Here is a 26100-nt window from a genome sequence, read left to right as displayed (position 1 = left end):
GGAGGCCTTGGTTTGATATCAACTCCTCTACGCCTCCATCTGTCTGTGTATTCTGTGCTATGTGCTATTTCTTATTCATTAGCTGTGACTGATCTTTCTAATAACTACTTCTATTTCCTCTCTGAAATAGTTTTCAGTTGTGTTTCTATTGTGTGATTAGTCTTCTTCCCTCTCTGACTCACTCAGTTTATTGCCAGAATAAAGCTTCCCATTTTCGTTTCTTATCCTTTCTGCACGGGTGAGTTTTCACTGTGACTATCATCTCCTCGCCTCTAACCGTCAGGTCGGTTTATCGTCGCACTTAAGCATCCCATTCTTGTTTCTTTTCCCTTTCAATTCATACATTTTTTCTGTCATGACTCTCACCTCGTCGCCGCAGGGCTGACGGGATCTGTGTGCAAACAGACGCCTTATCGCTGTTACTGCGGTTAAAGGTTTGGCAGGCTTCACCATTTTCTCATGTTAAAATTTGATCTGTTGCAGTTTGTCAGATGTTTGACTTTGAACATAAAAGAAAAAAAAACATGTTAGTAGGTTCACTGGTTTCCAGACACATTTACACCTGTAACCTTTTAGAGAATACAACTGTCGCTATGCAATAACAATCATTTCATAATAATCATTTTCCTCTGTCAATTGAGATTATGAACAGATGTTGGCTTATTAGTGGCATCAACAACAAATAGCCAACATATACACCAAACAAATCAGAACTGGATTGCTGTTTTCAATCTAGGATAGCACACATTCATTTTTCTTCAGATATCCAAAAAAATCTACTTTAATCGGCAAACCTAATGGTCTAAATCCTGCAGTCTAGACATCAAATAAAATTTGTATTTTCTACAAGATTGCCTGCCGGGCTCTCTGTACGGCTCGGCTGTTTGTGGTGTGGTGCTCCGACCAAAGCATATGTTTCATCTAGCTGATATTTACCGTGCCTACAGCAATTGACTAAATCAGATAATCCCGGATGATGCACCATGCTTTTAGTTGAATCCACTGTTCAACATTTGGCAGCTAGCAGAAATACGGTCCTGTGGAGTCCTGCCTGCCCAGGGAATACATATTCTCATTACAGTAAATGTCTATGGATAAACCTTTGTATCAAGAGGCTTCACTTCATATTAAAGTATACACCACGCAAACATCTTTTAAAACGTGTAAATTACTTGAATTGAATGAATGACTGCCCAGGCTTGTCATTCAAAAACATTTGAATATGAATTTGAATCACAAGGACATTTTACTCCACATTTGGTTTTGGTAAAATTAACAGCAACAGCAAACCATATCAGAAGGAGTTTCACACCATTTTATTAGCAACAATGTGTGTGTTAGTTATACATTAGAAACAAGGACAGAAACATTTCTGCTGTACTGTACTGAGTCTGAAAAACCAGATGGATCATAAAATAAAGAAAGTAATTCAAATACTTCAGGGTAAAAGCAACACTGCATTTGAATAAACACTTGTAATAATAATAATAATACATTTCTCTTATAATTCTTTATGGCACTAAATGTCTTGTGCAACTGTCACATAGTTTCTTTTTAAAAAGTAAGGAAAGCATAGCATTGAGAACTGTGTGTATGTGTGCGTGCATGTGTTTGTGTGTCATAGTATATTTGCAGGGAAGCACATGTCACAAGAGGAAAAACTTAAAACAAAATCACTCACGTTTTGACCCTTTGGGAAAATAAATGAGCATGATTGCTGATAAAATCATCAGAGACAGAAAGAGAGAAAGAGAGAGAGAGGGCGTACAACAGCATTTACCATCCATTTTGAGGGGCGGGGGATCCAAGAGGGACAATCCAATCGGCTTCAAGCCCCTCACACAACCACTGGCATTTCTTCTTGAAACACAGCAGTAAATAATTTCATTCATTAAATGTGTGTCTTGTGTCCATAAAATTCAGCCACTGCTTCCTCCAGTCAGAATATGAGCCCTCGAGCCCAGCCGGTTTGCCAAGTGCAGAAAATAAAAACAAACGCAAGAAGGAATTCTCCGAGTACCTCATAGCACGAGCAAATATTCCTCAGTCCAACGAGTTGAGAGAAGAGAGAGGCTGGAGTGTATGTTACTGCCTGTTAAATATTTATAGATATGCCTTCAAAGGTGAATTAATCTTAAGCCAATGAATCCATATATCAACAAATCAGAGACAGCGCAAGGAATGCAGTCCACAAAATGAAACTTCAGCGAAGAACTATAATGAATATCACTTTGTAAAGTTACGTGACTGCCACCTGCAACTTGACTCTGTGGTATAGCATTAATCAGTAAAATAGACATTTACAAAATAGCTGCAAACCCACCTAAGAGTTTGTCGTATCATTTGGTTGGGTCATTCTTAGCACTAACATGAATTTAAAGGTAAAACTGACAGACGGAAACTAATACAATCCCTTCACCCTTTACAATAAATGTTTAAAATGTTATTGCAACCCACCACTGGGTTCATATAGGGGGGACAGATTGTGTTTAATTGTATGGAATATGAATTCTTGTATAACAATTGATCAAGTTATACACACACACACACACGCATACATGCATGCAAGCACACGCACACACAAATACAAGAACCCATCCCCCTTTGGCACCTGGTCCACCCTGCTGGCAAGAACACAGAGGTCTTTCTCTGCTGAAGTGTAGTATACTACATATTTATATATGTACACTTTGTGTTGTCAGCAGATGCTCTGAGAAACCAGCCTCCCGTCAAACTGGAGGCATCTATGAAAGGAAAAACAAGCAGGTATTTACTTCTTCTGTGAGCCCTTTATGTCTTTAAAATATTATGGCCTATGTTAAATCTATGTAAAATGCCTGTGTGTGGCTGCTAAAACTCGACATCCTGCTTCCTCTTCTAGTCTCTCCACTGGTGGTGGGTGATATTTTATAATCTCTATAATCTGTAGATGGAGGAACAGACAGATCATCCCATCACAGGAGAGGGAAACACTGGACTTCTCCTAATAATATTTTGTTTGTAGCAGCTATGGCAGAGAGAAAATCCCTGCTGATTATGTCATTTTGACATGGCGGGAATCTGTCTATGTTTCATCCATGGGTAGAACATGGGTAGAGTCCAGAGGAAGTAGGGCTACACAAAAAATTTTAAAATCGTAAAACAAATTCCATTCTTATCATTAAAAAAGAGTTATTCAAAACAAAACAAACCAAGAAGTTCATGTTATTGATAACTTAACATTTTTTAAATACTTTGAACTCTATATTGGCCCAAGTGTAAGGTCCTGGACCTGAGCATAGTACCTTTGAAAATCCTGTCCTGAGAGCCATCTGAGTCCTCCATTCTGCAAGGAGGTGACCAGTAGAACGAGACCAGACTAGATCACCCCATACTAGACTGGACTAAACTGGTCAAGATGACAAAAACCCAGTCCGGCCTAGGCCATCCCACTTAATTTAAGCATAAACTTACACCGAGTTCCAGCCTCACCAAGCTAAACATCCGTACTGATGCTACAGCTGCGTGTGAACATGTCCCTCATGGTTACCGACCGGGCGAGGTTTGGTTTACGGTAGTTTGAAATGTTCACAGGCACTGGCAGGTCCAGATCCTGCTGCTGGACGCTGCGGTAGCTGATCCGGTCACCTCCGTTCCTCAATCCATCTGGTTGATGGTGTAGCTGCGGCTGAGGGGGCTGGAGGTAGAAAGGCAACTCATAGTGCGTACAGGATGGACAGAAGGTCTGTGAACGTGTTAGTTTCCTGGCCAGCGGAGGGGTGGAGAAAAGGGCGGGGCCATTTGGGATGGAGGAGGCGGCGGCCGTTGCCGCCACAATGTTATGATTGGAGTGGACTGGCGGGAGGCGGGAGGTAACTGCAAAGTCTGGCTCCTCCTCCTCCGACTCGGACTCTTCCTTCTTGCAGCAATAATACTGGTGGTGGGAGAGGAAGGATTGCGGGATATGGAGGATGATGGGGAGCAGAGACAAGAAAAGAAATGAGGGAGAATATTAGTGCAAACAGCATATCTCTCAAAATTTAGCCCCACATTATTTATCCATGAGGTGTTCTTCAACCCACATGACCCTAGATGTGCCATAACCGTGAAGCTGTACGCTACAGTGTCAGAAAGGCTTAGTCTGATTTCTGTGACAAATCCTCAACAATTTTGAACAGACTTGTATACAGAATCCACCTTTCAGTGGAGAATTTATGGTTGCTATTTCTGGCCCACAAAATGTAGTTTTCAAATGAATTCCTGGCATCATGCCCACAAATATGAACTATAATTTGGGGGTCACTTTTGATTTTACTGTGAAATATAAAAATCCTAAGAACTGTAATCAGCTCAAAGTGAAAAGGATCATATTATTTCCACTCTAGCAATTTCACCTTAGTTTCCAGTTGATCTTGGTAAATGGACTGCTTTAATTCAAGGTGCTTTATAATTAGCATCTCTGTCACCCATTCGCATGAGCTACCATAGAAGGCCCTAGTGATACCATTGTGAGCAATTTGGAGTTCAGTGTCTTGCTCATGGACTCTGTCCTGTCCCTGTACTCTGTTAGAGGCTGGGGAGCAAATGAAGAGCTACATGATAACAAGATGTTGCAAGATGTTGCTTTCCCACATATTTTCTGAACCTTGATACGAAGGATCAGTCATGGTGTCAGTGGTCAGTGTTGTAATAAAGCTCAGTCCCACAGGTGTGAAAAGGCCTTTTAGTATTTAAAAAGTATGCAACTTTAACTTTAAGTTGATTTTAGGTGTACAGTTACACAAAATTAAGCAAATTAGGGGAAGAAGTTGATAAATTAAAGCAAAAGTTTGACATTTTGGGAAATAAGATTATTTGGTTTCTGGCAGAATTAGATGAAAAGACTGATACAGTAACACCCTTTGTCTATAAAGTAGATAGCCGATAACCCTCCACGGACAGAAGCTGGTTAGCTTAGTTTAGCATAACATATCAAGATCTGCCCACCAGCACCTCTAAAGCTCATTAATTAACATGTTTTATCTTGTTTATATAATCTGCATAAAAACTGAAGTGTAAAAATATTTTTTTTGTTGTCTTTTATTAAGGGGGTTATCTGCCTGACTATTTCTTGGCTCTGAGCAGTTCCCAGCCAACCAGAAGATCCTCCAGGAATTTACTGATCATGGCCAAGAAATGATCAGGCACATAAACATCTGTAAAAAGGCAAATCGTGGTTTTACACTTCAGTGCTGGTAGGTGGATTTTGTCACCATTTGACAGAGCCAAGCCAGCTGTTTTCCACTGTCTCCAATCTTCGTGTTAAGCTAAGCTAACTGGCAGCAGTCTGCAGCCTTATATTTGATGGACAGTGGTATCCATCTCCTTCTCATCCAACTCCCCACCAGAAAGAAATCGTAACTCAATTTCTAGTACATTTTTAATGTCCAAAGTCCAAGCAGGTTAATGCACAATGAATGTACAGAGCACAACAGCATAGAAAGATGGACAACACGATGACTATTTAATTAAAATGACCACAATGTGATTTTCTTTGTAGGAAATGAAACTGAAGTCTGTAACACTTCTAATGTGAGATAAGTTTCCATATAATGATTTGCTAAACTTTAAGACCTTGTAGACAAGTCTGGGTTCAGACTGGAGAAACGCTGAGGCATAAGTGCCGTTGAAAGCCAAGTGCTAACACATTTTTGTTTACTGGTATGAAATGAAAAGTATTGGAGCTTATTGATGCTTTTATTTCTATTGTGTTGAAGCAATATTGGACATTTTCTATTCAATATAGGCTATGATTCGCCTGAAGTTCCAAATATGATCTGTCCCTGATTTGAGTCCCAAAGCCCAAGAACTACTGATACAGAAAGTGCACAGCCTCAGCTGTACTTTGTGTTTAATGCTAATGAGCACATGTTAGCATGCTAACACACTAAACTAAATATGGTAAACACAGGAAACATTATTCCTTTTAAACATCAACATTTTGGCTTTGTCATTGTCAGCATGGCGACATGCTGACATTCGCATCAAGCTAAAGGCATTGTTAAAGTACAGCCTCACAGAGCTGCTAGCATGGCCATTGCATTCTACTTTACTGTTGTTATGGATTTTATGGATTTCAAAGCAACTCACAGGCTAAGTTGGTGAAATTTGGTGAGAGGTTTCTACCATGTGCCAAGGAAAACATTTTTGTTTTAGGTGCTGATGCATTATATGTGGCCATTTATAAAGCGCTAAATGTTTTGGTTGGCAACCAAATTTTGATGACTGTGCACATTCTGAGACATCCTGCCAAATCTGATGACATTTCATGATGGTCAAATAGGTTAGTTACATGTCTACTGTCAACAATCCTTGTACAAAGCCCTAATATTCGCTTAACAGGCTTTGCGACTCCTCCAGATATCATGGCCACCAGTGCAGATTTCTAAACATTTTCTATAAGAATAATCAAGATAAGATAATCAACGTTGGCAGACACAGACAAAGAATGTAGCTATACTCATGAATTAAAATGTTTGGTTGAAAGAAAGCCTCTGTTATCCTTGGTAATTGAGGGTCACAAAATAATTCCACCTATGAAAATATCTATACTTATTATTTAACACCATCCTATGACTATCAACAACTGGTCTCACCTGCAGCCTACAGTAGCACAGTACTGCGATGATAAGGAGTAATATAACTGTCGCTAGAATTCCGCCAGTGATGACCACTGTCCCGGCTGTCATTCGAATGGCTCTCCATCAACACCCTGTGGAGAGCAAGAGGATGGGAGGAGAGGAACAAAGAGAGAGAAAGAGTAGAACAGAGTAGAGGAGAGTAGGGATCAAGTGAAAGAAGAAATGATACAATTCATCAGTACAGTGGCTTCATTAAGTAGATTATAACTGTGTGTCATCTCAGTGGTGGTTATTGAATTATCCAGCAGTTAGGAGACATGTAATAGAATCATCCTACAAATGCTGCTCATAATATAGGATCTCAGACAGAAAAAAAGAAGCGTTAGAGAGAGGGAAATCAGCATTCAATAGCAGAGCAGCAATGGAAATGAGTCCTGTAAAGAACACCATCAAAGAAATGAATGGATGTTGGGAGTGAGGAGAGCTGAAGTGACTGAGTAGGTAAGAGGAATAAAGACAGAGTGAGCGGTGAATTGACATGGAGCGAGAGGGAGAAAGAGGTCAAGATGAGCTGAGTAATGCGCGTAGAAAGGGGTCTGATAAATAGATGTGAAATGCAGAGACAAAATGATGGAGGGGATGGAGAAGGCGGTGTGAGAGATAGATGTTGAGAGGTGAAGCATAAACAGAGGGTACATGGAAATGAAGAGGAGTGGATGGGGAAAAAAAGAGGAGATAAAGACAAGCTGATTGGTTGACTGAGGAGATTTTGTGTTGCAATATCTTCAAGCCAAGCCCATGGTTGAATGACAGCAGATGTTTTATGCATGCATTCAGGACTCACAAATGCCTAATCCCAGATACTTTTGTTCATGCCCACTGCTTTAAAACTGCTGAAGAAAAATATCTTTAGGACTATGGTAAAATAGCAAAGTATAAACATTAAACGCAATCTATAAATTAGCTGATGTTCAGTTATTCAGTAAATATTAAGTACTATATGCCAAAAACCTTAGACATAACCTTTGCAATAGTAGTAGTAATGAAGCTGCAAACACAACAGTTTAAAACACTAATGTGTTTTTTGTATTATTACCAGCCCACATAAATAAAATATACAAACAAAATGTCTGTGTTTAAAAGAAGGCTGAAAGGTCAGACTGTAAAAGTGATGTCAGTACCAATTAACTGAAACAGAAAATCAAACTCAAAATGAATACAGCTGCCTACTTGTTGTCCCAGCAGGTAGTCAGTGATGCATGGTTCACTACATGCCTCTGTTTTAAAATATAAAATAAACTGCATGTACAACATACACACAAAAACACATTGACTGAACATCTTATGGGCAGATGTATAACAGGTAGTGGAGAGAAATCCATGGTCAGTGCTTATGCATTTGCACTCCTGCTTCCTTAGTCATATGCATCTCCTGATGAAACAGGGATTATTTAAAACCAAGACCAAGAGAATATCAGACAAAGGAGAGATTCAGTGTGATTCAACAGTGAGCAGATAGAAAAAACAAAACAGACACCAGAACAGAAACAGAATATTGTGAGCTAATACGCAAAGAAGTCAGAGAGAAGGATCACGACCTTGATGTCCTCAGTTGCATCAGGAAACATCCAACCAGACAGCTGTGGGTGACCCGTGAACTCTGTCTTCAAATCAAAACTCACAACAGAGAATTCTCTAACTAACTATCTATCTTTGCAAAAATTGCATGTTTCATTTGTAGTGTCTGTGGCTTTAGCATGCTGTCCTATAATGTGATTCATAAAACCCAAGCCATTTCCTTTTTGTAATCTACATGAGACTCATTTATTTAGTCTTTCCTTCACAGCAGTTTTACTTGTCATATGCAGATGGAAATGACTGAGGGTGAATGCTACAGTACAGTAAGAACATCTGCAGCAATATGACTGACATGAGAATGAAACAACCTCATTCTCAGTTTATTAGATCAGTGCTTCCCTTTAATTACCCCTTTTCACTCTCTACAGCAGCTAAATTATCGGAAGAAGCCTAGAGCCTAGAGGCTTTAAATTTGAATTTTACTCCAGAAAGTAATGCACATTAATCACAAACATTATAATTTCATTCAAACTGTCAAAAATAATGTGTTTGTTCTGCTTTCGCTTCACTGTAAAGCAGGAAACTGTCACATAGCTGAGGAGTTTGATCCCTGCAGCAGCTAGTGTGTGTCCATCAACACTACATTGAAAGCTATAATATGCTATGATAAGAGCAACTCCACCCTAAATCCTGTATGGCGGACATGCATCACTGCACTCACCTCAGTGGGTCAGTGGGACTCTGTAACTGTAATATAGCATCACACAAGAGAATATTGTGAGCTGCTGAACTGTGGAGGATGTAGGTCTCACATCAACTGCAACATGGAGAAACAAGCAGGATTTCAGCCTGGTTATATGGTTACTGTTACTTAATGCAAATATATGTAGGTGTAAGCTCATAATTTGCCCATTATTGATGTTATTGTTATTTTAATGATCAATGGAGCATCTTGAAAAAACAAATCCACAATGTCCCGCAGTGTTACAGTTGCAGTAACAACCACAGGCAGCAAGTTTTCCATTGCTTTAATTGCATTTTAGGCATCTTATTTGATTTCATATGACTGTCCTTTTAGTATATATGTAACTGACCCCGAGTTGTACTGCACGGTCCTGACTTGAACCAGCAACCTCAGGTACGGGAGGCAAAAACTCATGGGCACTAGCATTGGTCGCTACTGCGTCCCTTAAGGCATGGGGGAGTGAGGTTTACTCACTGCACAGCCTAGCTGGCTACCGTTACATGTATATGCAGTATATATACTATAACATATGATAGAAATGTTGAGATGGATCTGTTGCTTGTTTAAATCATAAAGCATACATTAAGTGAATCAACAAATAAAATGCAAAAACACCCACCATAAGCTTGAGTATACTACAAGAATTTAGCAAATATTAGAGGTAAAATCAGAAAACTGTGTGGTCATACAATACTTGGATTGTAAATCTCTTAACTTAACATTGTCTTGCAGGGCCCTTTTGCCCTCTTCATATACAATGATTTAAAAAAATAAAATAAAATAAAGTTGTTGTTGTATGTTGTTGTTTAATAACATTGTATATTTGAGAACCACCCTGCAGATACTTGACAGATGTGGGTACAGCCCTTTCCCCCTCCATTACATCCACAATCTGGATGTGTCATAGGACCACACCATCACACTGCATTGTGGATAATTGCCTGAAACCAAAAATAGGACAGCAGGCTTGTTGCTAAGCTATGACTCAATGTTGCAAGCCATTATCAGCAGCAAGCGCACAGAAGTATAGGCTTGTGTTGTCAAGATCTAACTCAACTGTGACAATATACACAACGTCTAACAGAAATAGTGAAAAAAGAGGCAGGACTTCCAAAGTCAGGACACAAAACATGGAGCATTCTATTTCCTGCTTACCCAGTCCGCAATATACATTGATTTTTATCCCAGTTCCACATTATGGTGTAAACAGTGCTCTCCATCAGCGTCCCTCAGCCTGCTTACATATACTTTACTGTGGGACAGTGTGTGCTATTCACCAAGTGACTGACAGCTCTGACCTTCTCACCCTGAAACACAACTAATTCATGTTGAATTCATCTTTGCGTAACTTGTGTAAACCATGTTAGCTTCCATTGGGATATGTCTCTCCAGAGATGCTCTATACAGTTAGAATGGATCAGACTGTCTCTACAGTAACTATCTGGCCTGTATACAACCACAACACAGCGTCTCTTCCCTCAGGCAGGCATACAGCTGGACGCTAATCCAATCTGCAGGCCACACAGTCCACCAACCAAATCAATATGGAGGAACAACGAGAACACTGAGTGTGAGAGTGTTTTGTCCTTAAAGGCTTTGAGTTAAGCTGAAGAGGGAATGGCGGTGATTTAGGGACATTTCTGGTGTCAGGAAACAAGAACGAGGAGAAGAGTTTGAATTCTAAGGGATTGTCTCATAAGTCTTCACTTATTGCTTAAATTAGAGTTTTATTAAATATTAATAATCCGTCTACTGATAATGATGAACTTAAAGCAGCACAAATCAACATTTTGGATCAAATTACACATAATGTGATCGTTTTAGTGTCTTTCAGCCCATTGTTTTGGTTTTATAACCTGCAAGTAACTGCTTTGATACACTCTCACTGCACTCATCAACCTGGCAAGCAGTAAGCAGACAAAGTTAGCAACTAGCTTGTGAACATAGTGGAGCATCTAGCATCTAAAGAGATCAGAAATGCTCAAAAATATGCTCAGACTGCTACACTGAGGGGAGTCTGCACAATTAGTTTTTTTTTCAGTGTGATAATAATACTTAAGATAATTAATATATCCAATGAGACATTTTTCCATGTATTGATTTATAGTAAAACTAAATCTAGGATATAGTTTATTATATTTGTTAATACAGACATATGCTTTTTGTTGCAGACTAGACTAGACTAAATATATTATGCTAGTAAAATACAATATATTATTTATAAAACTTATTTATCCATTTTATGAAGTATTTCCTGCGGTGGTGTTAGTGGTAGTATTGAACTGTTTCTGCAGAAAATTGTTCCTACTCATTAACACACAACACACACACACACACGATGACACAAAACAGCCACATAATAATAAGCACGTATGGGGTGTCTGTGTTTTACTTTTGCAAAAAACAAACAAAAAAATACTCAATATCTTGACAAGCTAACTAACACTAATGCACACAACCAATAACATGGGAAAAGTCATTACTCATGTGTACACACAATGTGTCTTAACCATCCTCCATGCACACACGCACACTCACACACAGTGCATGCATTTGTCATTGTACAGTGTAGGCAGGCAATGTGTATCTCTTAGGCCTGAACGGTGTTAATTATTTAAGCACACACACACACGCGCGCGCACACACACACACACACACACACACACACACACACACACACACACACACACACACGAAACTCAGACTCCAATGTGAAATAGTGGAGAGAGGCAAACTTGTCTGCTCAGCTCCTTTTGCTGGTATTCGTCCACAGGAATGACAAGAGGTTTGGGGCGAAAGAAGAATAGCAGTGGGCACACGCACACACAAACACACACAAAGACTCACATGCAATAATTTTAGTACTAGCTAACATGCTCAGACAGTGGGCTTTGGAAAAAAAAAGCCACACTTTGATGAAACATGGCAGGGATCACAGCAGAGGTCTTGCTAGAAATAATGGCTGTTGACAGGCTTTCAGCTGAATGGGGAGAAGTACGCAGTAGGTGGCGGGTTCGAGTCATACACAAGAGACAATAACATGCCCTGAAAACAATAGGATGAGCTATATTACAGCTGTCGCTGTCAGAGAGTCATTTCACACATATATTTGCAGCCATATACAAAGACAGAGCACATACACACATGCACAGTGCTCTTAGGAGATAACACAAGCCAAACATTACCGAAAAAGGAATTTATGTTTAAACGTTTAGTGATTGACATTGACAAGTTTCTGCCAGCAGTTTGTTTTCAAGCTCACAGTCTTTGATAACAGAGCTCCAAATTGTTAATATAAAGAAAGACACAGTGACCCATGCTTCATCAAGTGTTGTGACAAAAGCTGTTTGATTACAGCTTTTTGTCCTCGATTACTCTTTGCCTACCCTAATAAACTGTGCAATCAGTGAGTGTTCAGCTAGCATTTGCCACAAACCTACAGCGTGTTTCATCTTCTCAAAGGAAATTAAAATGAATTCGGTTTTCCATTATGCAACATTTATAGCATCTCCCATCACTTATGTGTGTTTCATACATTATACACTATCTTGAAGATAATGAACCGCCACTGTGATCCACTTTGTACACTTCATTACTGTTTAGCACAACTTCAAGTCCCGCTGTGATATGCTTGTTGTGGTACAGACACAGACAAAAGAGTGGTATCAATCTTTTTATCTAACTCTAAAAGAAAGCAAATTTAAGACCCTTCTAATTGAAACGATTCGATTTTCTGTTGGATCGGATAAGTGTTCAACATTCCTGCATAGTGCAGATGAGCAGAGAGTTTTCACTGGCAAACACATATATTCAACAAAAATAAAAAAGATATTGCAACTGATGTTAGAATTCTAATTAAATGTATTTGTTTAAAAACAAATGTTGAGGCTGGAACATGCATGAGATGTCAGTGTGTCAACACAATTAAGAATTCAAATATTACTGAAGCCTATGTGCTTATGCAAATGTTCCCCAACAGGAAGAAGATGAGTTCACTAAACATTCACATGATGAAGGAGATAAATTAATGAAAATGCGATGGTGTAACATTGATTTGACCGGATGTTTATTAATACATTTTTAAATCTCCATTAAGCCTCAATGCAAGCAGTAATATAGACCCCAAGCAATCTTCCACACTAATAGAGTGAAGTACACATTTTTTTAATAAGCTTACATATTCCTGAGTAAGCCTTGTCACAATATTATCCTGTCTGGCTGCAGTGACCCTGACTGCAGCATCACTTGATTCTCCTTCTCAGCCTCCTGGCTCACCCTGTTCCAGCATAAAATTTCACCAAGCACACGAACATGTATTTTATTTCTTTGTGTCCCTACACCCACCTCCAGGAATAATGACAACACAGAGCCAGCCTCAAGTAAAACTCTCCTTGCCTCATCCTTCTGAAAGGCACTGACCAGCTTGGCTCACCAACACTCTGACCTTGAATCTGGTATCTGGGAAATCCCAAATGTTGTCGGAAAGAAAGGGCGAGGGAAAGCTTGGGGATGTGGATAAAGAAAAGAGAGGAACTAGTTTGCTCATGTAGCAATGATTAGAACCCAGGAATAGTTTTTATCCCTCTCGTGTGTCTAAGTATTGCCTGAGCAACATTTCTGTAATTAGTGCCGCTTGGCGAATGATATATCATAAAAATGGCCCTTGGCTAGTATGAATATAGCACCATGAGGATGTTTGAAAAAACTTCACGATGACCAGGGGGACTCTTCATTTAATTACACAGCTTGCTAAATGTATCTCCTCCATCTGAATGACCTTTCTTAGTTGTTCCTCCAGTTCAAATTGCATGCTGATGCAAGAAGCGTCGTTGTAACTTTAAACGTGTTGTGCATGCACTGGAAGCATGATTGCCCTTCCTTGTCCATGACATTCTGTATTTTTACTTTGACAATGTATTTTTTTTCTGTTTTTTTAGGAATCTTTGTGAATGTTGTGTCTCTATAATGTTGTCAAATAGTAAAAAATTAGGCCTTTTCAAAAGAGTAGTATTTCTCAAATACTGAGTTTTGTCTCCGTTTATGCTTTGTTTCTAGATTAAATCACTACACACAATAAATAAAATACATATGTCTCTGCACATGTAAACACTATTTCATTTCATATCACGCACAAACCTGGCATATAGCACACATTTGTTGTTAATTGTTAATCTTTGTTGTTGAATATTTTCATATTGTCAATTTATATATTTATTTATTATTTTTCTTTATTCTTTTTAATATTCTTATATAACTTGCATTGTCTATTCCATATTTATATATTTCTACATTTATTTATGTCAACTGTATGTTTGTCTACGTGTACACCTTATCACCAAAACAAGAAATATTCACATAGGGAAAATGAACGATGTTCCCACTACAATATTCCAGTGAAAAAAAATTTGTATTATCAGGCAGTGCTAACACTTTCAGTTTGGACAATCTCTGATGAAACTAAACTGCTACTTTAAATTTTTTATGGTATTTAATGGGCACTTCACTCTGTAATTGTTGGCAAACAGTGATACAGATCTTTATGAATGTCGTTTTATTCAGTTCTCTCAAAACAGTCTCCTTTAATCTATGCTTGTCTCCTTCTTAGCAAGTCCGTGGCAGAAGCGGTCTTCAATAATATTTTGTACAGAAAAATAATCAAACATTAATTCTTTCCCAGTTAAATGCTGTAATCAGCTCCTGGAGGAGACCACATTATGAGGATGCTTTTATGAGTCACTTCAGTGCTCAGATAAAGGCTCTAATCGTGTCAAAAGAATTGATATGTTAAAGCATATGTAGTATTATTTGGTGTGTGTGTGTGCAACATAGCAGACAAACTTCTCAATTCACTGCTCTTTTACAGTAAGAAGAGTGAAAGGTACAAACAGTGTAAAAGCCTTCCTGCCTCTTTCACTTTGAACTGTCTAATTTTGAATGGTAGATCTATGGTAAATCTAACAAAAACATCTTTTTAAAGGATGTCAGTCTGTGAGTGCATCATTTCCCCCCCAAAAATTGTCTTTTACCCTGAATGATTAAAGAAAATGAGCTTTCGCTTTCATATCATCTCAAAAATAATTGCATATAATCAATTTTTTTTTAGTCTGCCACTGCACTTCCTGCTCCTCCCGTCTGCCATACCATGCTTTACCCTCTGCTGTGCAAATAATACTACTAGTCTGTGTGTGACAGGCTATAATCTAGCCACCAGCAGGGGCTACAGTTGGCTCAGAGATATTACACTTCTTTGAACTTCACAGTTGATGGATTGAAGAGCAGTTCTTAGCCCTGAAACTGAGTGAGGCAAGTGGTAAAAAGGTGTCCTCAGTGCACGTCAGCTCTCCTAGTGGAAATATGTGGACAAGTTCAGGGTTTCTAAAAGTCTGTGACAGCTGCTCTATAGGTCTTAAACTTTGCTTTTGACCCTAAATAGTAAGCAAACTTCATAACTTTAGATAGTAATGCTATTTTACAGAGTACACAGACTGACTGAAGGAGCCAAATAAGCTGATGAGCATCTGGATGAAATTTAACCCACTAGTGGAGAAACATGTAACTAAAAAAAAAAATAAAGGCTACAACCAGTGATGGAATCAAAGGTATGTTACTCTGACTAGCTCTGTTTAATGTTTACAGTCTCTCACTGAGTGCGGAGGCTGCAGATTCAACATGCTTATGATCAGTCACTGATGAGCTCTGACTAGTGCCAGCAGTGCTGGACACACTGTAAAAACTACAGCCAGCGGCCTGCAACAGAGGCTCAATGATGGCCCAGCACCACTTGATGGATGAATGGTGCATCAAAGCCCCTAGATACGGTAATTAAGCAACATTTGCAAATAACACATCGAGTGAAAACACACTTAATTATAGAAAATATACAGTAGATAGACTTATGCGTTTGTGAGCATACCTCTGTTTAATATTCAGGACATATTTGAGGAAAGTGCACTTATTTGTCTGTGTTTATGTGTGAATACATGTGGAGCAAACTATTTATTCTAACATCTCCTCCTCACACTCACTCACTCTCACACACTCCCACACTCACACATCTCAAGCAACTTCAGTGTAAAAGCATGAACAGTAGTTACTGTTGCTTAGCGCTACACAGATAGATAGATAGAGATAGACAAGAGCAGACCTCCAACTTGACAGCATCTCCAGTCTCAGGGCACCTCAGAAATAAACTGCTGTTTATATGAGTCTGTCAAGAGATACTTATGCAAACTGCACAATTTTTCTTATATATATCTTATATAATAATAACAATAATGAAAGCAACAAACAACCCAAATCTCAGCATGTTTTGCTCACCCTTGTCAACGCACAATCTCTGCATGTGTATATGCTGTGCACATAGGTGGATCTATTCTATTTTATTCTAACTCCAAACCAGATCATAACTGTAGCTGCCGCCTGCCACTGATTCACTCCAGGTTTATAAGTTCAGTGTCAGTCATGTCTACTCCTGAGAAATCGCAGCGACAGAAGAGACAGTTTGTTATTATACTCAGAGCTCCGTTAGGACCTTCTGCTGTGAAAAACGTTAGCCATGCAAGCACCAAGCATATAATACAGGGCTGAGACTGCCCCTGTCACAGATTCATATGTTACTGCAAAACACTAAAAAGTGTAATCATTTGTAAGGACACATGCACACACACAAACCTTTCCTCTGGCTACATTGTCTGTTCAGGGTAATACACTGCCCTCAAATAAATTGAATTCCTTTTCCTCTTCCTGAATTAGATAAGACACCATTAAATTGCATTTGCTCCTTGACACCTGACAATGAGATAATTCCAATTTAGACTCTTTCTGTCACAGTTTGCTCCTCAGTCCCTCTTGTCAGACACACTTTCTCTTCCCCAGCTCTCTGCTCTGCTCTCTGTCCCTGTCTCTAACTCCCCAAACCCGCCGTCATCAAACTGTCCACCAGATGACCTCGGACTTCCCTTCCTTTTCCTATCAACTGACTTCCACACCCAACTTCACACCTGTTCTCAATTCTCTCATCAGCCGTGCAGTGACCTGGGGCGAGATCAAACTCAAAACGTTTTGCACTGGTTTGCTACGGTTTGGAATGACATGTTTCCTTGAAATGGTGTGCAACGCTGCGCAATGGGCTTCGAGGTATGTTTTTTCCCGTGGGTGTATGACAGGTGTTACCCAATCAGCAGCGACAAGCATGTAAAAACAGCCGTAATAAAAAGGCAGTATAGTGCAGTGTGCTTGCATACACAACAGGGTGTCCAAGGCCCCACCGTTTCCGTTGAAATAAACGTTTTGTCGGGGCTGAACTTGGCCCCGCCTACATTGTCCACTCCTCACTTGGAACTCAGTCCCTCTTCAGTCACTCACCATTTATACCAGTTCACTTCCCTTGTTCATTGCCAGTTCATCCTACTTGTCATGTGCCTAGATATCATGTTGGATTTTCTGTCACTTACCTGCCAGCCTACTGGTCTGCCTACATGCCTGCCTATCAACTTGTGTGTAAGCTATATGGATAGCAAATCAATGAACTGCACCAGTCTTCCTGTCTGCATTTGGGTTCAATACCCATTCTCTGACATAACTCACCGTGACAGAATGAACTTACCAAGAATGGACTCAGCAGGAGGCTTTTTTCGGTGATGAGCTGGACTTCCTCAAGTGCCTCACAGTCTACTGGAAGCAGGACCCAGAGTCCCCAGCTGGTAGCTTTCTACTGGTGAAAGTTCCACACTAGCTCTGCTCCGCCTGTTTCTCCTGAGCTTTTACCCCAGCCTGCTAGCCTCCAGTCTGCTAGCCTTGAGCCTTTCCCCCCGGCCTGTTAGCCACCTAGCGTCCAGCCTGCTAGTTTACAGCCAGTTTACCAGTGTGCTGGCCTCTATCCTTCAACCCGGCTGAATCGCTAATGTTTGTCCTGGTCCTGCATTCCTTGAACCCCATGAGCCTTTGATGGAGCAGTCAAGGAGCCTTCCCGATATCCAGCAGTCACCTTTTGGGACTAGCACCATGGAGTACCCAAGAGAAGGCATGAACCCAATGACTCCCGACACCGATGGCTCTCTCAACTGCCTAGAGCTTCAGTTGGCACCAGTCCTATCTGGTTTTCAGTCGGCGGCCTGGTCAACTTCTACTCCTCATTTCCAGTCATCCGGCTGACACCTGCTCCTGCTGTGCTGCAGCAATCTGCTGCTCTTCCGCAGTCTCCTGTTTCCCTGGCCCCACCGGCTCACCTGCCGGACTCCCAGTTGTCGCTGGTTCAAGTTCTGCTCTATAGGCGCCGGCCTACTGCTCTGCACTCCATCGCTGATCTTTAGAGGGGACCCGCCTATGCCACCGTCCTCCTGATCAGCCTCCTCCCAACGCCAAGGCTGCCCACCTAAGGCTTTTCTTTGCTTTACCTGCCAGTAGTTATATATGAAAATATCATTTGTGGCATTACTGCACTTCTCTGTTGAACTGAAGTTGAGTGAAACCTGTAACACTTCAAACTCTTCCTACAGTCCTTGATAGATTGCAACGGTTTAGCCACAGCCCATATAGAAGGCCTTTTAATTTTTTCTAACTATATCAAAAGGTCTTTTTCTCTTTTCTTTAGAAGAAATTATTTCAAATCAAATATGCTTGCACCTGTGTGACCTTGTTGTGTGAGAGGAGAGAAGGTTGAAACAGAGGCTGGATGTTTTTGCAGACTGTGTGAATGTAGAATCCTGAGCTCCTTGAGTAAGTCAAGGACATGTAACTTGATCAGGCATAATGTCCTTGTACTAGATAATGGATATTTCATGATATTCAATCTAAATGTGTGCATTAAAATGCACCATAAAGTACCTTAGGGATAAGTACCTACACTTGGCAAAGACACACACAGAAACACACACACACACACACACACACACACACACACACACACACACACACACACACACACACACTCACCCCTCACGTCTGGCCAGATGCCACAGTAAATGTAGTGAAACAAGAGGTGGTGTAGCGAAGGTCAAGTCATATTATAACATCATAACCTGGTTATCTCAGTGCTCACCACTACATAAACCCAGCTGCTTCTGTTTCCCCAAACATCTGACAAAGCATACGGTTTGTGGGCAGGAGAGAGGAGAGCACAGGAGTCCCTTGGCAGCAGTTATGTTAGTAAGACTTAACTAGAAAGTTATCTGTGTATGTATTTCTGTGAATATGGGGTTGTTTGCAATATACACTAAATTGCTGGATGTTTATTTGTCTTTGCCTCTTCCAAGCAAAAAGCTTCCTGTGAAGGGCAGTTAGGCAACCAGTACTGCTCTCCTTCATCTTTTTATATCCCCATCCATATTCTTGGCACACTGCCAGTCATGTCATTCACTTTTTGTCATCTTTGCCTTGCTTTTGCTTTCCACTACCTCACTCTCTTATCTCCACCTGCTCTCTTGCTGTCTCTTTCCCCGTGGCTTCTCACCGTATGTTTAGCCTCTCCTTCTATTAACTTTGCTGTCTTTGTCTCCCTCTCTGTTCTCCACCACTCTCGCTCTCTGTCTGTTCTGCTGACGTACACTGCCTTAGGGAGCATGGGCAGGCCTGTGTTTTAAACATCACTTCGAACAGCAGTGCCACTTACACAGCTCCTCTGACATGGAGATTGATAGATCATGCTGTGCGTCACTTTGCATATTCAAAGCCGCAGTCTGTCAAGCAAACATGGTATTTACAAGAAGTTACACCACTCAGAAGAGACACAGGAGTGTCAAACATTACTACATATCTGTGGCACTGATTAAATCATCACACAGTTTTGGCATATGGCAAAATGCACTGTGGGAAATGATACCGGCAGATATGCGCAAAAATGTGCACGCACAGATCATCAGTTATGTGACTAGCTGACAATACTTTGCATTCTTAGAAAGTTCTTCAACACTTTTTGTTCTTCCTGTACCTGGACACAAACACTCTCTGGCTCTATTCTTGACTTGCTCTCTTTCCCCGTATCTCTTAAGAAATAGAGTTATTCAAGCTGAACCAAATTTAGAGGGTGACATACAGTGTCCATAACCTGGTCCGAGCAGGTATAAAGCAGAAAGCACATAACACCAGAATTGCGCTACTAAATGACTAGATTGCCAGTGACACTCTGCCCTGTAAATGTCCTCCATGCAAGTCACAAAAATACCAAATCTGGCATAAGTAAAGGGGAAAGAAACTATGCTTTGGGAAAATACCACTTAACCCACGCAGAGCTGAGCTTCGTGCCTTGCTCCTGCACCAAAACAGAGCTCTTAATCTCAGACTTAACATTCCTTTGGTCTTGATCATCTGTGGGCTGGCCACTAAAATTCACTTATTTGAAAGAAAACATTTGTTAAATGGCTTAAATTATCTTTTACCAGACAAAGGCCTCTAGTGGCCGTGCAAATTACGACTCTTGTCTGGCAGTCGTAATTGGATGTTGGTGCAGCACAGCAAAAGCACGTGTTTCCTACCAGCAGTCAAAGTTGGTCAGTTGTAACGGTATTGGAAGGCCCTGACAATACTGTGTGTGTCTGCTGCCAAATTTCATGTTGTTTAGTTTGGTGGACTTGTTGCAGACCATAGCCAGGAGTTAACATAAATGTTATTTTCCATTTCCCATGCAGCTACTGGTTAAAGCACCGTGAAAATCAGTTTATAGAAACTTACTTCAGATGTGAAATTTTGCACAGTGAACATCCCATCTTCTTTTATTTTTGTCTTCATGTATTTATCTGCTTGTGTTTGGGTAGAAAAATATTGGCAATTTTAATAAAAATCTATATCATGCCAGAAAGAATTCATTTAGGATCTCTGAATCTTCCTAGCTGACACACTCACACACACATGCCCACGACTGATGTACATCTGTAACATATGAAAAACAATGTTCTGCTCACATCCCTATGTATGTGGCATCAAGCTCCTCAGAGCTAACTATCAGGAAACATGTCTTGGAAGGAGAAATAATATGTGTACGAGCAAACAACTATTGCCTGATATTTCCAGGATTTGATTCGCTTGATTAGTTATCTCTTTGCATGTGTCTTCTGCATGTGTGTGTGTGCCTAAAGGAGTCTAAAGGAACATACAGGAGCTCTCTCAAAGAGACAGCATGAAGGAGAGTGGTGCAGAGAGGTTAAATAAGGTAGAAGGCAGGAGAAGATGCAGAAAGAAAGGAGAGGAGAGGACGATGTGGAATATGTTGGGGACAAATGAAGAAGAAAAGGCAGGACAGGGCACCTTTGAGAGTGTCCCAAATGAAATGTATAGATGGTTGAAGGAAATGTGTTAAAAGTGCAAGGCTGATGATTGCTTGGTTGTTAGTGCTAACGGTCAGCACTCAAGAGGCAGTGTGTGTAAAAGTACGAACAGGTCTTCAGTTACTATGGTGACAGGGCTATTACCGACTGACATTTCACCGTTGCCTTTTCTGTTTTTTGAGTAGGTGGTTTACGCTTAAAAGTTCTAGCCTTATTGTACTTGAACCAACTTTTCCCAGCTCACTAACTGTATGTTAATCTCTAAGATGATAAACATGAAGCACAGTGCAGTCAGACAGGATTGCAAAGATGCAAAATAAGATATAGTACATCGGAAAGAGAGGAATTTGTGTTTGAGAACCTCTTCTCTCACATGCACTTGTTGGGATCACCTCTTATGGCAGTGTAAGTCATGGCCCTGCTGAGGTGGCTTGTCCTTAAATAATTTTTGCTTCATCACTGTCCAAAAGGAGCATGTTGACATTAGCAACTTTTCAGTCTCAGATTTAACATTGGATTAACTTGGCTGTTTCCATAATGAGCATGTACGATTTGTAAAAAAGGCTTTGGACCATAGAGTTTGTAATGGCAAAGCCCAGAGGCTTCTTTGAAATGTACTGTATATTGTAGACACAGACATCTTGCATATTGTAAATGTAGTCTGAGCAGTATGCAGTCTGCCTGTATATTTAGTGTGTAATGTATGCAGCATGCTGCAGGCCATATAGACAGACAGGCCAGCTGTGCAAGTCTTAAAGGAAGATTCAACATTTTCACAACATAGCTCTTATGTAGCTTTGATTATATACAGTTTTCGGTGTAATGACTGACTGTAAGGGGCATTTAACACTTCAAACTCACTTGTTTTAGATTACTGGGATGAACTGGAGTTTGTTTACAACCGGTCTGGTATTCTGACTGCTCATTTTGCCAGTCCTAATTCTGTGTGTATAGTGTGTATAATGATGTCATGTTATCTCAGCAATTAAGTTGCTAAGAGCCAAAACTATGGAAATGAGGCCCATCTTAGAACCCCCCCTCCCCCGTATTTATACTTTAATCGCACTTCAATTGGAGGCTCGTGTTTACCTTATTGACTGATACAATTACTGGAACTATTTATGTCTCATGTGCATGTAAATTCGAAGACACACACAATCAAGCTGCCATGGTTGAGGCACAGGAAGGGAAAAGCAGCTGTTCCTCTGCTGTTTCTCCTCACCCTGTTCCTGCCTCCCTTCTACTCCTTGGAATGAGCTTCAGTTATTTTTTATATTTTTTTTTATTTTACAATCACTCATTGGGATGAGGGCAGCTGACCAGCAGCTTGTGCATGTGTGTGTGTGTGTGCGCGCGCGCTGCTGATATCGGTGTCTGTGTAGGGACCCATCTGTGCGTGAGTGTGATGTGTGAGCATGTCAGGGTGTAGCTGTGAGGGGGGAGAGCAGAGCGTTATGCCGAGGGGGAGGGGAGGGGAGGAGAGATGGGGGGGAGGAAGGGAGGAACGGGTGGTGACTACTTAATATGATCATTGAGCAGCCATATTCCCTTCCCCCAGTCTCAATCCATCCACTCCACTTCTCCTCTCTTTCTCCACCAGAGCGGATTTATCATGATTTGCCCTCTCAATAGTGCATTTTAAAGGTAATTAGGCTGATATGTAAGTACACTTTTAATGCCCAGAGAAAAAAAGAGAAGCGTATATGCTGCCTCTGTAATTGAATTCACTCTTGACTATTCTGCCAGTGTTTTAACCGTCCCTCCTCCTCTTCTCCTTCCATCGCACCCTATTTTATATTCTTTCGTCTCCCTACACCTTTCTTCATCTTTTTTCATCACCCATCTGTCTTTGAAATTTGCTTTTCCATCCCACTCATCTGCTTGTCCTTCAACTCCCTCTCCTCCTCGTCTCTTTCCTGTTGTAATGACGGAGAGGCTGGTAGAGCAGCAGCAGCAACCGCGAGCAGACAAGAAACACACAGTCACTGGGGGGGGGAGTGTGCATGTGTGTGTGTCCATGCAGGAGTATGACTGATCTCCCAGGGGGCCATGGTTGTTCCAAGGGTCACTGAGGAAGTCGCCATGGGAACACAAGCCCCTCCTAGCTTTTCATTGCTGTAGGCCCCCCAGAAGCACAGTATGTATGTGTGTGTATTTATTTTATCTTCAGTCCCCAACACAAATTTTGTCCCAGTTGTCATTCCCTATACTTGCTTTAGGGCATACTGTCTTAGACCAGATGATATCATATGATATGGAGTGTTTAAAACCAGTAACTGTGATGCTAAAACTAAGGCAGCATGAGCAATATAGTGACAATATAACTGAATTCATTCATTCAGGACTCCCATGGATCAATCTGAGTAAGTGTGCAAGCTTGAGTCATCTTTACCCCAGGGAAATAAAAGAAAAACCCTACAAGCATCTGTATGCATTGTTTTTCTCCACTCAATTTGTCAGTCTTTTTGTCAAATGTGTCACAAATCTGCATATGGTGGGATCTGAGTTCAACCTTTTCAGTGCATGAGGACGAGATGAGGCATATACGGAGATTAGCTCAGGTAAAATCAGTCATAAACTCCAAATCATGTCTGTTGATTCACACATGAATATTATTCCTCCTTTGGCAGTTCAAGCATACAATGGAGCCTGAACTGAGGCTTTGGACTGTAGCAGCCCAATGAAGTTTTGATACTGAACAGGTTGCATTGCATTGCAATGATAAAAGAAGAACAAAGAAGTTATTGTCCAATCAGGGCAGTATGAAATAGTGCTTTTAGTAAAATGCATCTCAGCAAAGGTACGTCCCCCCACTATAATACCAAAATACCTCTTTTCCCAATCACTCTTACAACACATACTCTACAGAGGTCAGGGGTTATCATTACTGCATATAAAAAATGGGTTGTGCAAATTCTTGCCTAATTGACTGCTCCCCTGTGTTCTGTGCCTGTGCTGTCTCTAGAGACAGAAAATATTTTCTTTAAAAAAAAAAAAATCTATTGTAGAAGCTGAAATATTCAGATACATATGTGGGTTCTCATTTTGGCTGGTTAGTTATTACTTCATCCACCACAGTGTTTCCAAATCACCCAGTGGGTGGTGGGTTGCATCCTGTGTACATCCTGAAATATTTTGTCAATTTAACCCACATTAAGTGGAATGTTTTTTGTGTTGCACGGCCTTAATGCTGCTTGAGATGCATTTCCACCCTGCCTAAAAATATCTGGAGCGAACAGTTTGGATGTGACCATGGCTAACAGTTGGTGACAGTAGCTGTGGCTCACAAGCCATGCTGTTTTGTCAGCATGTGGCAAGCCGGGCAGCCAGCAAGTCTGTCAAAGCACCTTTCTGAACCTCTCTCCCTCGCCTTCATGCTCTCTTTCTCATCTGTCTTTCTGCCTGTGTGTACATCTCTATCTTTTTCATTCAACTACTGTATCTTTCCCATAGTTTTATTTAAGCTCCCAGAAACACAGTCTGCTACATGTAGTGAATGTTGTGTATATGGACTAAATTATAAATGTTCTGGGTGGAATAAGGAGAAGAAAAGCAGATTCCTCCCATCCTTCTGTAAGACAAGTGTGGTTCTGTCCATGGTGCTGAAATGAGAAACTCATGAAGCATCTATCTATCTATCTATCTATCTATCTATCTAGCTACTCATTTCCTCAGTTTCAGTTAATCATATATATTTCCTAACAAGCAGAACTTCTCAACTGCATGCATGACTCAACAAGCAGATGTAACATATCCGTTTATCTACAAGTGAAACCAAATTCAACATATGAATGAATGAATTAAAAAAAAGAAAACTACTCTCTCTTAAATGGTGAAGAAACTTACCTTCAGAGATAAGAGGAATTCACAGGGTCACATCTAGGGCAATAGTGGCTCCTTGGAGCTCAGGTCCCGACCTCTGCTGGTTGTAGTTTGTGTTAGACCTCAGTCACTGAATAATGAAACCAATAACGAAAAAAGAAGCCCCCAGTGTCGGAAAAGTAATCAGCAAAACACTGAAGTGCCTGTTATCGAAGTAGAGATGAAGCTCGACCCGCTGGGCCTGATCCTCTTTGGTTGTTAATTAAAAAAAGATACAATAGCTGAGGCGTTCTTTGCCAAAAATGTCCACGCTAATAGCCGTATTCTTTGCTTCTAGGCTACTTCCCCCGACATAATTCGCATGCAAAACAGTTTCTGTCCAATTCCAGACTGGCAGAAACACAACCAAAAAAACACCCCAAAGACGCAAAAAAAAAAAAAAAAAAAACCGAGCTCCGAGAACAATATCTCTGAAAAAAGATGTGTTTGGAGAAGGCAGCCAGCCACACACACTTACACATACACACACAGATTCATCCACCGCTTGTCTGGAGTTGTTTGAACAGTAGGGACTGGTTCACCAACGGCTGTCCGCAAAATAAAGCACTCCTACGCAAACATCATCATCAGCAGCCTCAGCAGCATGTGTGTTGGAGGAGGAGACGGGGTGGTAGAAAAGCTCGACATCTCCATTTCAATAACCAGTTTCCCACCGTCCGAGGAGGTCGAGGTCAGATATTTGTTGTAGTGCTGCTCCGTGTTCCGCGGCCAATCAAGCGAGGCTTTTTTTTTTGCACGCTTCCCTTTCTTTTCTATCAATCTATTCATCTATCTCCTTCCTCCCTTCAGTATGTTTCTCTCTTTGCATCTCATGTTTGGCGAAACACAAGCTGGCAAGCAGTCGTCGCTTTAGGGCTACCAAGTGTCTGCAGCTACTGTATATTTAATGCACGGTGATTGGATTTCCGTACATTTGCTGATTCCTGCAGAGCGACGTCCGGCAATGCGCGGAGACGAGTGAAATGCGCTTTAAATTCAGAGGTGGCTCTTAGCGCCCGCAGACTCAGTGAGTAAATGCAGCCTGGAGTATGCAGCC

General features: G+C 40.8%; 1 protein-coding gene across 2 annotated transcripts; it reads right to left on the bottom strand.

Moving 5' to 3' along the window:
* Nucleotides 1-1289: 1289 nt before the first annotated feature.
* On the bottom strand, nt 1290-26100 carry fam163ba (family with sequence similarity 163 member B, genome duplicate a). Of its 2 annotated transcripts, none has more exons than XM_038734661.1 (3): nt 25029-26100; nt 6615-6730; nt 1290-3913 (listed from the first exon to the last, which is right to left on the bottom strand). In XM_038734661.1, exons 2-3 carry the CDS (start codon nt 6705-6707, stop codon nt 3476-3478), a joined length of 531 nt encoding a protein of 176 aa, XP_038590589.1. In that variant the 5' UTR covers nt 6708-6730; nt 25029-26100; the 3' UTR covers nt 1290-3475. The 2 variants fall into 2 exon arrangements, with proteins under 2 accessions (XP_038590589.1, XP_038590590.1); XM_038734662.1 differs by lacking the exon at nt 25029-26100 and adding an exon at nt 17528-18338.

The sequence above is a fragment of the Micropterus salmoides genome, unplaced genomic scaffold (genome assembly GCF_014851395.1).
Source record: "Micropterus salmoides isolate LMB-PRFRI ecotype aquatic unplaced genomic scaffold, ASM1485139v1 Ms_hic_scaffold_20, whole genome shotgun sequence".
Lineage (NCBI taxonomy): Eukaryota > Metazoa > Chordata > Actinopteri > Centrarchiformes > Centrarchidae > Micropterus > Micropterus salmoides.
Note: the sequence above shows the minus strand (reverse complement) of the source record. Positions and strands in the feature narration are given on the sequence as shown.

What these genes read in the sequence shown, in the direction of transcription:
- fam163ba (XM_038734661.1), bottom strand. Translation starts at nt 6,707, where the DNA reads ATGACAGCCGGGACAGTGGTCATCACTGGCGGAATTCTAGCGACAGTT. An exon ending in TGTGCTACTGTAGGCTGCAG is followed by an intron (nt 3,914 to 6,614) that starts GTGAGACCAGTT and finishes TCCCACCACCAG; the next exon opens with TATTATTGCTGCAAGAAGGA.